The sequence below is a fragment of the Suricata suricatta genome, chromosome 6, assembly GCF_006229205.1.
Source record: "Suricata suricatta isolate VVHF042 chromosome 6, meerkat_22Aug2017_6uvM2_HiC, whole genome shotgun sequence".
Taxonomy (NCBI): Eukaryota; Metazoa; Chordata; class Mammalia; order Carnivora; family Herpestidae; genus Suricata; species Suricata suricatta.
In genome coordinates, this window is record NC_043705.1 from 26,317,610 (window position 1) to 26,334,347 (window position 16,738).

The 16,738-nt window shown below is 53.0% G+C and overlaps 1 protein-coding gene across 4 annotated transcripts in view; it reads right to left on the bottom strand.

Annotated features, from left to right (window-relative positions):
- Positions 1-220: 220 nt before the first annotated feature.
- LOC115294202 (core histone macro-H2A.1) overlaps positions 221-16,738 on the bottom strand; it is a 66,447-nt gene continuing 49,929 nt past the window's right edge. For 2 of the 4 annotated variants that reach the window (XM_029941945.1, XM_029941946.1), the window contains exons 6-9: positions 15,543-15,633; positions 10,693-10,782; positions 8,092-8,266; positions 221-992 (exon numbers count right to left, since the gene is read on the bottom strand). In XM_029941945.1, coding sequence (XP_029797805.1) covers positions 827-992; positions 8,092-8,266; positions 10,693-10,782; positions 15,543-15,633 — 522 coding nt within the window. In that variant the 3' untranslated portion in view covers positions 221-826. The remainder of the gene's footprint in view (positions 993-8,091; positions 8,267-10,692; positions 10,783-15,542; positions 15,634-16,738) is intronic. The other 2 variants (XM_029941943.1, XM_029941944.1) reach the window with 1 other exon arrangement.

A 16,738-nucleotide genomic window follows, 5' to 3' on the forward strand; every position in this document is an offset into this window, starting at 1 on the left:
CGCCCTTGCCTGAGTGCCACCAACGTGGATGGAGAGACCGTACGTGAGCTCCCCGTACCAGTCGTTAGGGCCTGGAGAGGCCCGTGTCCAGCCTGCAGTAGCCCTGTGATGCTTCTGGCGGGAAGGCGGGGCGGGGTGGGGGGACAGCGCCCTCACGCCCCTCCTGTGACAGGAGAAGCCCACCTAGGCCTCAAGGGCACAGGAACTCAAAACACACCAGTCACAACAGCAATTTAACATTTTACTAAATCAATTCACACAAATTCCAAATTGCAAATATAATTAAGGACAACAGATTCTGTTCTGCCTTTTAAATCTTTCATTTTCAAACCCATCATTAAGACAAAGAGTCAACAAAAATGAAGTCTGCTGCAAATTCATGATCTTTTGTCTTGAGGAGAAAAAGGAACATTATAGTAAAAAGAACGCCACTGGGGGTACGATAAAGCACCACGACACACGGTTACAAAACAGGCTTCCCGGATTCGGCCACACGCAGACGACACTCGTCTCCCCGCTGCTCCGCATCAAGCAGGATTTCATTAAAATAAAACTATAAAATCTCCTAGGTTACACTAAAGTCAGACACGGTCTGGAACACAGTGCTTAACAACAGTAATGCCAACTATCAGTGCTAACGTAAAAACATTTTAGAAGGTCAAAAACAATTAAACTGGAAACCAAAACCTTATTTTCCCTAGATGAGCAAAACTGGAAATGAAAGGGTTCTGCCTCCCACCAGGAGTGAAGGGGATTTTCTTCTCTCTCTCTCTCTTTCAGGCTGGAGGCTGGGGCACGGCGCAGGCTGGTGCTGTGGCTCTTCAGCCTAGTTGGCGTCCAGCTTGGCCATTTCCTGTACGTAGATGCCTATACTCTCGCTGTCAAAGAGCACAAAATACACCGTTTTGATGGACGAGGACATTGTTGACACGAAGTAACTGGAGATGGCCTTCAGAATCAGCTGAGCTGCCGTCTGCTTTGGAAAACCATTCCTGCAGGAGAGAAGAGTGCTCAGCCACCAGGAGGCCGCCTTGGCTGTGGGCCTGCGGGCTGCCCTCCCGCCCGGGGCCCCCAGGCTGCTCGCACAGAGGCATGAGAAGGGCCAGCGCCTGCCACACGGGAAGGACACATGGGCAGAGAACTATGACCTGCTGGAGAATGTTCTACATGCCCTCAGAGAAAGGGGGCGTGCCAAGAGGTTGTCTGAAAGCAACCAGCATGTGTGGAATGTGTGTTTCCTGCATCGAGTCTCCCAAGAGTAGTGTGAGTTCCCGCATTTGTTCTCAGCATCACTGTGACTAGGATGGGGCTTGACAGCCCCCTGCCTCCCCTGGTGGCTGGAGCTTCTCCAGCAGGGGACTGTGGTTCATCTGAACTGGCAGGAGAGCTAAACCCTTCATGTGGGCCTTCGACTTGGTAGGTGCTGGGGCTGCTGGCCCGGCGTGCATCCTGGGACACACCGACTTGCATCACCCATAGGTCAGGATATGGGGGCTGGGGAGCAGGGGACAATTCCTGACCAGGTGGGCTCTTTATTTCAAGAGACAGCATTCAGATCTCCAGGCCAGGAGACTGTGAATTCACAAACAGTTGCACTTAAAAGTCAGGTGGGAATTTGCGAGGCAGGGACTCCAAACTACCCTGACCCAGGCAAGAATCTGAAAGGAGGCCCAGAGAGACTGATGCCTCTGTCTCCACGTGAGCCTGGGGCTGTTTCTGGTCCACACACCGCAGGCACGGGACCCAGGGAATGCGGGACAGAGGGCAGGAATGTAGTAGCTTGCCTGGTCTGGGAGGAGGGACATGGGGTTTGGATCTGGGGGCCCTAGATTCAGATCCCTTCCTGACCCTGGGGTACAGTTAAGGATCCTCAGGTGTGAGGCTGAGGCCAGCTTTCTTGGGAATTCTTTTTCACTGGCAGAGCTACAGTCTTCCTGAGCCCCAGCCGTGGACCACTGGTGTGCCAAGCGTTGGGCCAGCCTGCCGGCGTGGGCCACACCACTTCTTCAGATGGGGTACTTGCCACCAGGTGAGAGGTTTTCCAATGTGTAAGGTGGGGGCTTTCTTAGAACACTCCGAGCCTCACTAAGTGCCTGTGGGTCTTGAACTCCCTCTCTGGTCCCTCTGGAGCCACGCTTACTCTAAGGTGGTTTGTACCAACTGCATCTTGGGGCCACAGGGCAAACCCATTCTGGTGACTTGGCTTCCATCAAACAGGCCTTGCTCAACTGGAAGATGGAGGCCTAGTTCTTGTGGACACCTAGCAGGCAAGGTATGTCAGCCGGGGCACGTTCCTAGCCTGTTCCAAGGGGCGCCTGGGGGACAGTGGAGTGTGACTGATCCTTCACACAGGCGGCAGGTCCTCAACCACACGACACCTGCAGGACAGCTGCAGAGCGGGACTCAGAGGCTGAAGGGAGAGCCGCACTGGCGTAGCGGCTGGAGGAAGGGAGCATTGGCCCAGCCTCCCCTGGAGGAGCCCCTGGGCGCTCTACCACCAGGGCAGGAAGGGTGCCCAGCGAGTGGGGTGGGGACCATGCTGAATGAAGGGCTTTGCTTGAAGTGGGGAGAAATGGGGATCCATGAAGCAAGTCATTCCTCCCCCGCCCCATCCCCTCTCTGATCTGCAAGTTCATTCGGGGAAGAAGCTGTTCTCACCACACCTGACAGAGTTGCCCTGATGATTTTCACAGGGTAGGTTGTCTGGAACAAGGCACGTGTTGGCAAGCACTCGAGGACATGAACTTGACTTGCCATTTTGGGGGCATGTGTGTACATGTATGTTGTAGGGGAGTCCAACTCACACCCACTGTGGGTCCCTGAGCATGCAGAGGCTGCCCTCCACCCGGCCCCAACCCTGCAAGTGGGACCAGGGCCAGCTTTGGGGAAGGGCTATGTATGCTGTTACAGGGTCACGGGGTTGGGGGGGTGTCACGGGAATAAGGGACCCTTTTAGGGTTCTCACAAAGCCAGTATTTATTTTCCTGCTATAAACCCAGCTGCTGCCCAAAGGATTTGTCAGATTACGGCCCTACCTTCATCCCTGGTGAGAAAAGCCAGTGGCCAGATCGGCAGGAGTCCCGGGAGCTTCTGGAAGCTGAGGTGGGACAGGGAGCCTGGCCCACCCCTGTCAAGACCACGGAGGGCTGGTCCAGATGCAGGGCTGGGCTCTGCCCAGGAGTCCTATTGGGCAGGTCCCTTAAGAACCAGTGTTCTGCAGGAAGCTAGCAAGGAGTTTTTAACTGAGCTCATAGGGTGGGGCTCAAGGTTAAAAACCTAGAAGTGAGGCAGAAAGGGGGGATCAAAGGCTTTAAGGCCCATAGTATCCAGACCTGCCGCCCCTAATGTTAATAGAGCAGGGGCTTGTCTTCTCTTTCAAGGTTGTTGTTGGATACATGTGAATTTCATTTGTTTCCAGGAAAATCTCTTGTTGACAAACCCATCCCTCTGTCCTAGGCAACCAGGGCCTAAAGAAGAAACAGTTCCTGGACTGTAGCTGCTCTGGACCACACGGGCCTCCTGGAAGAACTGGGGAAGGTGATCGCTCTATGTTTTCAGGGCTCCAGAATGTTTTCTCCTAGCCACAGCTAGAGGTGCTCTCACGGGAATGCTCTACCTGCCACACTCGGAGCCCTCGGGTCAGGGGCAGCTGGGTCCCTGCAGAGGCCTGGACGCTGCCACCCTTGGGCAGACAGAGCAGCAGCACAGTTAGGGGCTCAGGCCATGAAGCCACATAGGATTGGAGTCCAGGCCCTGCCTCTGTGTCTTGTCTGCCATCTGGGGAAATGGGGTAGGTCAGCAAGGCACCTGCTATCTCTGGAGGCTGTGGGTGTTGAACAAGACAATGTGCAGAACGTTCTCCATCATTTGTAGAGCAGGAAGTCCAGCAGCATCTTTCTAGAGGCTCACGTATGGCACCACGGTCTTTCTCCTGTGACAGCTGTTGCCCCGGCCCTTCCCCTGTGCTGATGTCAGCCTCAGGCCCCCAGAAAGCCATTGGGGTCTGCGATGCCCAGTCAGCCGTGACTGCTGGCACACAGTGTGGCAGGGGGCAGCTTCCAGAGCACCGCGGGCCAGTGGGGGCTCGAAACCTCCCAGCTTCCTGGCTGGCTGTGGTCCCTGGTGGTTGCTGTCCTGCAGCTGCCCCCAGGAGCCATCCCTGCTCGGCCAAGTCTTTTGGGCCCTGCTGCCCCTGTGACAGTCACTCTGTCACGTTCTAGAGAAGACCGGATGCCCCCTCCCCAAAGGTACAGTAGAGCAAGAGGGCATGGAGGCTTCCCTTGTAGTGTTAGATTCAGGTTTGAAGCGCTGCTGTCCTGGGGCGGGGGTGTTAACCTTTCCAAGCATTAGTTTCCTGGACGTGGCTACACGGGGTGCTGAGGCCCAGGATACTGCTTCCCCCAGGGGGCGCGTGTCCCCTATATTTCCATGAGGGCCTGTGGTTACAGCATGTTCCCTGAGTTACTCTGCAGGCAAGTGTCCCAGCCTCTGATCTTTCAGTCTGGAGCCCACTAAGGAGCTTCCCCTGAAGTCCTTTCAGTTGTCGGGAATAGCCGTTCCCCAGTGTCTTCAGCCTCAGTTTGTCTAGACTGGTGCAAGGGGACCACATGGGCTGTCGCTCCCTTTGGGTCCGCCTGCCCCAGTGATGGCTGGGGCCTACACAGGGGTTGTCTGTCCTTCCATTCCCCCTGGGCCACGTCACGTAAGAGGTCACTGTGGCTCCAGCCCTGCTGGGCCCCCCACCTTCGCCAGGGCGTCATCAAGCATCGTGTTAAGTTGCAGGGCTGGCCACAGCAGGCACGCAGAATCTCAGCCAGGAGCTGTGGGACGCAGGAAGATCCTGGGGGAGAGGCTATGTCCTGGGCATTGAAAAAGTCCCGGGAGGGTTTTCGGGAGGAGACAGACTGGCAGCTTGCCTTGGAAGGCAGAACAGGATTAAAGGTGAAATCTAGATGGACTCTGGTTTTGGTGTGGGCCAGGTCCACCTAACTGTCCAGGCGGTTTGGAAGAGGGTGGGGGACCTTAGCACAGCATGTGGTCATTCTTTCTGCGAGGAGTAGGTTTCTCTCTCACAGTGCTACTGGCCCATTCCATTTTCCCACATTCGGTGTGGTTTTGAGGAAGTGCCTGTGTCCAGCTGCCCCGCCTGAAGGCCACTCCCTCCAGAGGCAGAGAGCAGTGGGCTCCCATTCCGCAGGACTGGGGAGTACCACGCATGGCCTGTAACCTTCTCTCCAGGTGCTCTTGTTTTAGGCTAGGAGCCAATTCTCCCCATTCAGTTTAGTTTCTTCCTATCTCTTGGAAGGCCCATTCCCAGGATGGAGGGAGGCTGAGCCCAGGCAGGTCAGGGACTTCCCAGGTGGGGTTTCCAAGCTTCCCTGAAATCCACTCTTATTACAGGGTGCTCAGGCAGCCGGACCGTCCTCGGGGACAGAGGAAGTGGCGCCACCCACCCCGTCTCGCCCCAGTCTAAGCCGTGTCACCTCAGGTGAGCCAGCTAACCCCTCTTAGCTGCTTTTTTTTTTTTTTTTCTTCTTTGAGTGGAATTAGTGACCATGCTCACCCTGGAGGGTTGCTATGAGATAGTGCAGATCCAGGGTTTAGAATAGGGCCTGGAAATGGTAGCTTGAAGAAAACCAAACTGGCCTTTAAGCTCATAAATCAACAGAGAGTTTAATAAAAGCCCCAAACTACCTGTTCCCTCTCTCCTACCCCTCCAGAGAGGGGTCACCCCCCTAATGTTGCACAGAGCTGAGAGTGGAGGTATCCGTAAACATTGTGACCACAGTGCCCAAGGACAGTCTCTCTGCAGTCAGGGTCTGGCCTCCATGGGGCTTTACAGTTGGCCCTCAGGGCTGCAGGGAGAGGGTGCAGGGGTGGGGTCGCCCTCCACGGGCTGGGCCTTGCCTGAGAGAAAGTGACCCCACTGCTCCTTACCAATATGTTTGCCTATTATTTTCCTTCCAACCTGACTTTTACGCCAGAGACACTGGATGCCACAAACAAGCTGTTTTATTTCCCCTCCTAAAACCTACTGTGATTTACAGGCCAGCTCCGGAGTAATCCTCATCTTTGCTCATGAAAGAGAGGGCAGCTGTTTACATGGGTCTGTGGGGCAAGGTCTGCCTGGCAGATGTGGGGCCCCTGGCGCTGCACATGTGCTGGCCTTTGGCATTCTGCCCTCTTAAAAGCTTTCAATTGATTGTTTTTAAAAACTTCTTACTCCATGAAAAATGTAGAGAATTACTTTTATGCTTCAATTAAAAGTTTCCCAATAGCCATATGAAAGAATATGAAATCATTACCTCCAATAAAGGCTCCTATTGCTTCTTTCTTCGGAAGCACCTTTTCATCAGAGTAGATCAAAGTGCATCCGAAGCACTAATTGCACCTCAGGACCATCTGGGAGGAAGGGCCGTCCCCAGAGCCTTGCCTGCAGATAATGCAGGCCAGGGCCAGAGAGGCTAACTCACGTAGCAGAGGTCACACAGCAGCAGAGTGCTGAAGAACAGACCTGCTACCGGAGGTAGGAGAAGCAGAAAGCTGGCTCCTTACACTCTAATTCAGAAGCACTTTGTCAAAAATAGTTTGGAATCCTCTGGCACCCATTACACATCCCCCTCTTTCTGGGGAAAGTTCAAGCCATGGCGGGTGTGGGGGGTATGCTGACCACCTTAGGATGATGGCTTTTGTCTTTGCCAGGTGCTCTGACAGCCAACTGAGGGCAGCTTGACAGCCACGGGCTTTCAATGGCCTCTCTCCTTTAGCTTTTCTTTTAAGAGACATTGAAATGCTGTTTCATTTGATTAATGGTTAAGTGATGCTCAACACAGGCTCTTGGCAAGAGAGAACATGATAAAACAGAACAGTGACCGGAAGTGTAGACAGCACCCCAAACCAGTATGTGTCATCACGTGCCTCTGGACATCCCTCACCTGGACAGTAATGTGACTGACTCTCAGCATACAGGGCAGGGAGAGTGTGGGCATGCATGAGGGTAGGGTGCTGGCATGAACTGTCACTGGTCCCCTGAGGGCCCCTCACATATACTGTGGGAACATGGCACTTTGGGCACACCTCCTGGGGCCACGTGACAGGAAGCTGGCCCAAGGGTAGCCCTGTCACTTGAGGTGTGGAACCCCCAGTGATGGCAGCGTTCAGGTAGGCGCCATTACAATGGTTGCCCAAGATGGAGATGTCAAACTCCACTGTTTCCTCCTCCTGGGTTCGGAAGGGAAGTGCTTTGAAAAGAGGCGAGTGCTATAAACACAAGGGATGGAGGATGGTCACTCAGGCTCGCCTGGCACTGGCAGGGTTTGACGACAGTCGAGACCACGGTGGGCACGCAGGCTGGATGGGATGCCCCCGGTGCAGCCACGGCCAATACACAGCCCTGGGTTATGGCCATCTTGGGCCCAGGGTGTCCAAGGCTGAGGCCTCAGCTGGCCTGTGTCCCTTACCTTTGGTGCTAAAGCCAGAGTGTGAGCCATGCAGCACAGACCAGGATCGGGAGGACCCTGGGGTGTGATGGGCTGTGGGGCCCGGCCTCTGCAGCGTGGCATGAAGTTTCCAAAGTGCTCCTTTCATTTCTTCCAGTGCACACCCAGAGTTACTGGGGGCTATTTCAGGGCTGGGAGCCAGAGCAGATCCAACCCTGTCACTGTCACGTCAGTGCCCACTCACCCACCTCTCACAAGCGGGACAGAGGGAGACAGCTCCCGGGACGAGCGTCCTGGCATTCCCACCCCTTCCCATCCTCCCCACTTGCCCCCACATCTGAGTCTTCGTGTCCTGCAAGGTTCACTCTCTAAACCACCATCGCTGATGGTCCCAGTGCACCTTGAGGTCATGTTCTGCGCTGACATCTGCTGTCACAAAGGAAAATTTATATTGTCCTAAGTCTTCCTGTCTCACTACATCTCCTCAATTGCTGTTCACCATTGCTTAATGTTTGTATTCTTTCCCCTCCTGCGCTTTGGGTCTTCTCCACTAAAGAAGGTGGCTCACAAACAGCCTCAGCTGACCGGGCACCAGCCCGAGCACCATGGTTATGCACTAAGTCTGCAGATAAGCAGAATGATGTGCCCTCACCTGCCACTGCCAATGGACGGGAACGCGATGGACTTGAGCTTCTTATCATCTGCCAGGGCTAAACAGTTCTTCACCGTCTTTTCCAGAAGTTCCTCACACTTGTCGGCACCCCAGACAGGACTGTTACAGTGGATCACAAACTTGGCAGGCAGGCCGTGACCTGCGCTGACAGCAGCTGGCGGGGATGAGACAGGAACAGTGAGTTCTGTCCCGCTGCAACGCACACAGCAACAGATGCCCAACCCAGGACCCTTCAGCTCCAGGGCACCCCTGGGCTCCGCTGTGGCCTGCAGCCACCTGCCATTTTGTGCTTCTGATGTCAGCCCTCTGCCCGCCCAGAAACTGCTCACCAGCCAGTCTTCTCAGGGGAAACCAGCCCAGCCAGCGTTGGGATGCATCACCACTAGGAATTTTAGCCACGATGACAGCCAGCCCTCTCAGTACATGCTCCCAGAGGGGGACCCTGAATCACCTAACTTGACTATGTCAGAATGTTGGCAGCCTCCAGCTTGTCTCGGGGGATCTCTAGGCCCTGTTCCTCCAGTGGACTCGTATAGGTAATTATGACATATCTATAAATCTCCCCGGCACAGTTCAGGACAAACCTATCAGGAAAGCAACTCCGTTTAATGAGCCATGAAGCAACGTGGTAGCTCTGGTGCCCTCTTATACTCCTGAACCGATCTTAGTTTTGACAGAATTAAACTGTTCTCAGGCTGGAATTGGTCTCTCTTCTTGGAAAACCACCTTTTCCCCACTACACCTCTCCACACCCCACCCACCTCTCACCCTCAGACCTAAGGAACTGGCCTTGGGCATTCTACCCCTTAGGAGGTGTTCCAAGTCATTGCAGGCTGTCCCAGAGCATGTTCTGGGTGGCACTCCTGTTCCCAAAGATGAACACCAAGGTGGTGGGGCTGGGTATGCTGAGTGCCTCCGGGGCCATTTCTGTACGGAGACACACTATGGCATCCACCTCACTGCTCCGGTCTGATTACTGCCTGAGCCCATTTTGGTGAGGGAAGACCGTCCTCGTGAGGAGGGCTGTCAGGTCTGCTGGGGCACTAGTAGGTACTGGGGAAGAGTGATCAGAGGGTAGTATCTCATGGTGCAGTAGAAACAGCCCTCGACTAACGCACAGGTCTGGGCTTGAGTCTTGGCTCTGCTTCCTAAGAACTCTGGGCTCACGTGCTGCCCTACAGCAACATGATATGAGAGGCTGCCCTCGGGACAAGTCACTGAACGATGCATCAGAAAAGACTAGAAAGAAACATCATTAACGGTGATCATTTCCTAATAGTGGACGCAGGGCCAAGGTTTTATACCACCTTTAATGATACTCTAAAACTTTTTCTAGAATTATTACAACAGGCAACCCCATTTTCAGCCATGCTAACTGTACTGGGCCTGCACCAGCTGTGGTCCTGTGTCACCTGTGAGTTTGGGGGTGTAACAGCACCAGGCCGACCTCTCATCACTCCTCCATCTGAGGGTCACCCATGGGAAGGGTCTACAGGCTGGCACCGAGGAGTGCTGGGAAGGGAATGAAGAAAGGTCAGGAGCCCCTGGCTGGCTAGTTAATGCTACATTGGTTGTCCCTTGTTCACTCTGGGACTTTGGTGGAAATACCTAGAAGAGCTTGGAAAGGTACCCTACCTGATGCCACACTCCTTGCAGGCAAAACAAGATGGGCAGGGTGGAGGTCCAAGGCAAAGGGAATGCTACCCTCTTATCCACACTGGGCTCCATGCCTAGCCCAGGATGACTGGGGACAGAGGGCCACTGGAGTACCCCTGAGAGATAGCTTATGTAGAAGTCACACAGTAAGTGGTGACACCATATTCAATGAAGATTCTTTTTTAAAGCAATAGGATTTGCGAGACAGCTTGGACACTGGGGACCATCTAGTGTGAAGAGATGCCAGAGCTCACAGGAAGGGAATGGCTTGTCCTCACATGGCTGGTTGAGTAAACTGGACCTCACCACACTGTTGGGACCCCCCCCTCCCCACTGGCCCTCAGGAGGCCCTCTGTCCTTCACATCCTACCACCTCCAATTCCGAAATCCAGACCAGCAATAGGAAGAAGGCCCTGCCTCTAGCTCTTAACAGTCAATGTCCACACATTTGGTTCCACATTATTTTCTTACCCCTGCTATGAGGAAAGTTGTGGCTGGCAAGTGAAAAATGTCTATTTCTATTCTGCCCATTAAACACATGGCTGAATGACAATGATTAATTTGCACCTCTCGCCAGCGCTTCTGTAACTGGGGTTCAGTATCGCCATCTACAACTCTCAGCTCTGCCAAACCGGCTGCTGTAACTCCTTAAAATTAGGGTCTAGACATCAAACATTTAAAAGCTATTTTGAGCCATAAAGAAGAAAATGGGAAAGGCAGGCTTCACAACTATTACACTCCCCCTGCCAGTTTGCATTTGTGTTTTAAGTCCAAGATGCAAAGCTGACAGGGTTCCTTGTGCCCCCGGCTGGGAGACAGGTTTGCATGGCCAACGCACCCCGGAATTCCAAGATGCCTCATAACCAGGTTTTCCTGATGCTGCCAAAGCCATGCCCAAATAAGCAAGGCGCTGCCCCAGCTCACCTCCAGCTACTTCCAAGGGCCCGTTCTTTTTTCGGAGTTCCAAAACAGCTTCCACAAACTCCTTGCCACCTTTCTTCTCCAGCGTGTTTCCTAGACAAGGACAGGGTGAGGTCAGACTGCCACTCTGGCGTCCCAGGGCGCACACAGACACTTAGCATGTCAGCTGATTACACACTTCAAACGATCTGACCAGCTCAATTTCCATACGGCTGCAAGACAGGAAACTAAGCCTTGGTTAGGTCGTGAAAGGGAAATTTCAAAAAGATTCACCACTTGGCCAATTACCGCTATGCTGGCATTGATTTCCCACATTTGGGGGTGACTCGGGGTCATCCTGGATATGCCAGAGAGGTGAGAGACACGGGGCCCGCCTGTTCCGTGCAAGCGTGCCCGTCCCGGCACGCTTTCCACTGCCGTGAGAAACCAGGTGGTGCTGGCTTCTGAGGCTCGTGCCGCCTCTAGATTTTCTCCTCGCTGGGGAGAACCCCCAAATACAGAGACATCAGGGGAAGCAGACCAAGCTCCCACTGGGGACCTGGCTCTCCCCTGGGCAGCGGGCCGAGAAGAAGCATTGAGATTTGGTCACCTCTGGACCAGCATTACCATGCTTTGTTCCTATTTTGCAGCCACAGCATCATGTGTGAATACAAAAAAAAAAAAAAAGGCCTCAGACAGTATTTCCTTCATCACACGAATGACTCAGAATCACTTCAGGTAAAGAAAGGCAACCTCAGAAGCAGAGCTTGAAGGGGGCGTGTACTACATGAAAGCTTGTAAAGGAGGATGGCCGATGGCCCAGGGTCAGATTTTCAAGATTGAACCCGGTGGAGGCAGGCGGCCCCTTTCCTGAATTCGGGCTCTTGCGAAGGCCCCAATTCCTGCTTGGAGAGCCGCATTACCACACAAAGTCATCAAAGCCATCGAGGCCCGCTGGTTAAATGCCTCGTGTGACACAGCAGGCAGCACTAAGAACAGGGGACAACATCAGCCTTTAAAGTATGGCCATAATGGGGTCTCTCTTCCTTAAGCTCTGATTCATCAGTTTTGCACATTTTAAAGTACTTTTCCTCACAAGAGGCTCAAATACTCCCCTTAAGATTCACCATTTATCGTGGAAAATTCAGAGATGCACTCGGCACACCGTGGTAGGTCAGTCAGGGCGTCAGAGTGCTCCAGCCCAAATTCTCTTTGGATTCAGCCTGTCCTGACTAGGTCTTTTAGAAAAAGTGGCCTCACGGCGTGCTTGTTCTGGAGCAGTGAACTAACCCCAAGAAGTATCTGGAAGGAGGAGCACACGGCCGGGGCACTGTCCCAAAGGAGTCAGCACCAGGGCAGACGGCACGCACTGGCCGCACACCGGCCCACTGCGCGAAGCCTGGGGTGTGCGCGGACATGGCCGGCAGGCCGGCACCCCCGGGAGCTCTAGGCTGGTGAAGAGCAGGCCCAGCTCTTAGAGAGCCGCTAGCGCAGGAGGCTTGGCGTGGGATCCAGAGTCCCTCGTTAGCCCACACTGCCCTCGTGCCTTCACGTGTCTTGGAAAGCAGTCACAGACACTTAAAATAGAGGTGGCAGGAGGGAAAACACATCCGCTGTGACAGCTGCTGCATGTTTCTGACAAAGACCAGCATCAGACAGTGGCCTAATATGCGTGAGGCAGCAGGGTCAGGCCTCACGGCCCTCCACTGGGTAGGAAGGGGACACTTTGGGGATACAACCCAGGGGAGTGAGGCCCAAAGACGGGTTCACTCAAAATACCATGCAGCAGGGAAAAATGCCTCTGAAGTCTGAATCTGCTGGGTCCCCAACACTGCTGTACCTGCACCTGTCTGGCCCTCCCTCCTGACCATGCGGGAGGGAAACAAATACGCTCCACGGGCAACAGTTTTCGGTGTGCATCGTCTACCCTATATACTCCTCAGGAGAACTGAGAAATTTGAAGGTAAAATAAGATCAGCACTGGGGGGCGAGTACCAGCTCCTTCCTAAAGCAAAAATGGTGCAGAAAATGGGCTGATTTGTAATTAAAGGTGTTTGATCTTAGGAAGAGTGTTTACTTTAAAATTTTTTTTACTTGTAATTAAATCTTGCTTTAATTAGAAGTGAAATTTGCAAGTTAAAAGACACTCAATGCATTTCCCAAACTTAAATATTGAACCCTATGTTGCAGGCAATCACCCCAGTCAGGACTGGACTCCTACACACACATATGTACGCACATGTTCATGTAGACACACGTGTACTTTGTAACAAGAAACAGGCCCATTTCGACTGTATTGTCAACACTAATAATGGAAGACTCTTGCTTTTTAGGCTTCACTTCAGGGTTAATCATAAAGCAATTGGCTTCTTTGCCCCCAAGCATAAACATGTGTTACTCCCATGAGAACAAGAACGTTATTTCATGCTTAGAAAGCAGGCATAAGTATTGGTGTTCCAAACAGCCTAAGCGAAAATTTAGGCTTGGGCAAATGTCAGGCTAAGCCTGTGGTCTATTTCACTGTTAGAAAGAACTGTGATGGGTAAGAGTTAATCACGGGGCTAAGCATTCCTGCACTGGCATTCCTTCTTCCAGCAGTCTTGGGTCTCAGGAATTCACACCCAATGGGAAAAATAGAACGATCATGTCCTAGCTTCCTCTTTTCCCCTCTCACACATCAAAGTGGGAGCTGGAACCAATTGAGGCCATGCATGAATCTGGTTTGTCATTGTTTTGGCATTGTACAAGATAGGTGGGTTCAGTACTAGTCTGGACTGGTTCACGGAGAAAAGGCACTGAGGTGCGCTTTGGAAGACCTGGGTTCTGGCACAGTCAGTTAGGGTCCCTGTCAGCCAGTAAAGGCATCCGGACCTGCTGAGGTTCTATTCCATCTGTGACAGTGTCCATGAGTGATATGCCACGTGACCTCGGGCAAGCTCTCAGACCTGGGGTACTTACATGTCACCAAGGCTCACCAGGACTGCCCTGTGCACCACAGGGTGGCGGGGGGCGGGGGCGCAAGCCCATCACAGGGGAAAGGATTAGCATTGTCCTGATTCCAAGGAGACCAGTTCTGATCCCGGTTCAGGAAAGACTAGGTTCTTTGCCTGCTCCCCCCTCGGGGTGGCTCCTGACTCCATCTCAAAGCCTCCAGCTCTATGTCCCGGCACAACTAATCCTGCTGAAAGCACTCCTTCCACAGCCACAGCAAAGAAAGCTTTCTCTTCCCCATGGGCCTGGGGGAGACACCTTGGCACTGGAAGGGTGCTCATTTCTGTTTCACCCAAAGTCCTGGATGGCAGGATGAACCCAGGCCTTAGACATTCCTGGCAGAAAGATAAGCCTTTGGCTGTTCTGTTTATTTTCCTCCCATCAAGTTTTCATTTGGTCAAGACAGAAAGAGAAAGAGTATCCTTCTCTTAAGCTGCCTGACTTAGGAGCTCTTAAACGCCTCCAAAATCTTGTGAAAGCCGAGTTTATTTTAATTGACTACAGCCTAATTTCATTTTGGCCTGGACGACTTGGCAAATCCGGACTTCCTGTCCAGTGTGTCTTTTCCATCCACGTCTGAGATCCAAAATGCCCAGGAGAGCAATCAGCCCAAATCACAGTGGCCAGGGCGGGCTGTGAACAGCGGGCTCTGCTCATGACACTAAACAGAGCTGGACAGCCTCAGATTGCTAAGCTGTTGTACTTCCAGTGTCCGGGACGCTCATGAGAATCCCGAGCCTCAGCCTTCAACACGACTTCACTTCTGCCCTTAGTAAAAAGGGCACCACTTCAGAAAGTGGTGTTCAAATCTATGCCCAGGGCACCACTCTCAGGACGAGCACATCAACAGTATAAGTTATTAGATACATGTGAGAGTAAGCACCATTCGGGAGGCAGATACAAGACAAGGTGCTTTGCTTACATTATTCCAATTCTCATTATTATCACTCATGCAAGATGGGGAAGCTGAGGCACTGGGGAGCTAAGTAAGTGGCCCAGCTCTCATGACCGGTAGATGGCAAGGTTGGGATTTAAGCACCTTCACCTGGCTCTGCACCTGTGCCTTTCGGCCATCAGTCCGGATGCCCCATCATCACATCAGCACCACAGCATCTTCTTACAGCAGGGCACTACCTGACATTCATGCAGCAGGCCTGCGGCCGCAGTGCCCAACACCCAGCCCGCCCCTCTACCCTCAGCCCACCCTCAGCTGCTGAGCGCCAGAAGCCAAATGACTATGGGGGTCGGCTGCCAGGGAACAGGAAGCAACTTTCTGGGTCTAGGAGAGTTTCACCAGTAGTCTAGGGACCCCACATCAGAATGAGGGAGCTTCCACAGTTAAGGTCTGAGAAGCTCATTGTGGGAGGGTATTCGCACAATGCCCCTGAGTGCACCTGAGGCCTTAGGGCCATTTTCAGCAACGCGTGCTTCCATTGCCCAAGTGGGGATAGGGGTGCCGAGACCTGTGCCCAGCCATTCCTCTATGTCTGGTCCACAGCAGGCCTGTCAGTGGCCTCGGGAGAGCCACTCGGCCGCCAGAGCTGCATCCCCTGTGCAGCTGCAGTCACGGGTGAACCCAGTCTCCAACAAAGCTATGCCTCGTGAAGCAAACGCAAAAATGATGTTGCCGAACCAGTTTCCAAACCAGAAGTGCGCCCATCTGTGGGCTGCAGGACGCACCCTGGCTGCCGGCTGGCAGCACCTCTTGTGTCTGCAGCCCAGGGACAGGAGACCTTGGCAAGGTCAACCCTGGGGGAGGGGTCGGGACAGCTGGAAGTGTGAAATGAATGCAGCCCTGCATAGCTGTCAAAGGGTCAGGCTGTCCGCGGCGGCCGACTGCCCATGCACACACACACTCTCGGCAGCGCCCGGCTAGGCATTACCTACTTCACCGCCGGTGTAGAAGTCAGTGTTTGTCGGGTGAACGACAGCATCACTGTCGATCGAGGCAATGTCAGCCTGTACAACTTGCAACTATAACAGGTAAACAAATGTACATCAGCCGTGCTGGCCCGGGACCCACGCACAGGCACATTTACTAACGCCCCAGTGGCGGGGCTGGCCTACCTGGTCGGTTCCAACATGGGAGCCCAAGGGGCAATCAGTCCACGGGGTGTGCACACGTGGATGGGGGGGAGGAGGCGGAGGAGGCGGAGGAGGAGGAGGCGGAGGAATATCAAATGTGACATGTTTAAATTAAACATTTGAATGACATGTCCAAAAAAAGAGAAACACACACATGAGATCATTTCCAAAGATTAAAAGAAATAACAAAACAACGAATGCCCCGTTTCACTTCGCAAAAGCCTGTAAAACTGGCACCCCACTGAGAAGGCTACTTAAACATGGCATCTGTTTAAAAAAAAAAAAAACGTGGACCAGCAGGTCAACCACAACAACGAGTTTCTCCATTTTGTTGGCAGCCATTAACGTTCAGAGCTGGAGTTTTGGTCCTACGACCTTCATCATTCTGTCTGCCTTCAAGGGACAGGTCTTGAAAACCAAGAAAACAGTATGTGTGCACAGAGAACTGCCTATATTTCCACCCCCCCTCAATGTGTAACGAATGTTTCTCCAGGTATGCCATTTATTCTAGTCACTCTTATTTTCATGTATTTTACGTATAAAATGTACTTTGGATAGACAGGATCCCTGTTCTTTCAAATGTGACTTTTTTTTTTAAGAAAATATCTACATAAATAGAGTATATGGTTGGAAAACAAGGTTGGGCAGGGCATACTTAAGTCCTGGTCCCTAGGTTTCCAGCCCACTGTTCTACCCCATTTGCGTGGGTTGGGCCTGGGCTCTAGAATGAGCATCTGTGCCAGTAAAAGAACTGGCCACCTTACGAAGGTAGCTGAAGGTGGGGGGTACATGCTTATAAAACAAACCTGGGCCAGCATCAGGCATAAAGCTGCCTCGGTGGGCATCTGCTAGTCTGCTGCCCCTGGCAAGGCTCACGGCTAAGAGGGCAAGAGCCTTCACTGAGCTCCTGAGCTGAGAGTCCTTCCGTTCAGAGATCAGGCCACAGAATGGGACAGCTGAGGCGTCCCTCCCAGCTTGTCGCGAACCAGGGAGA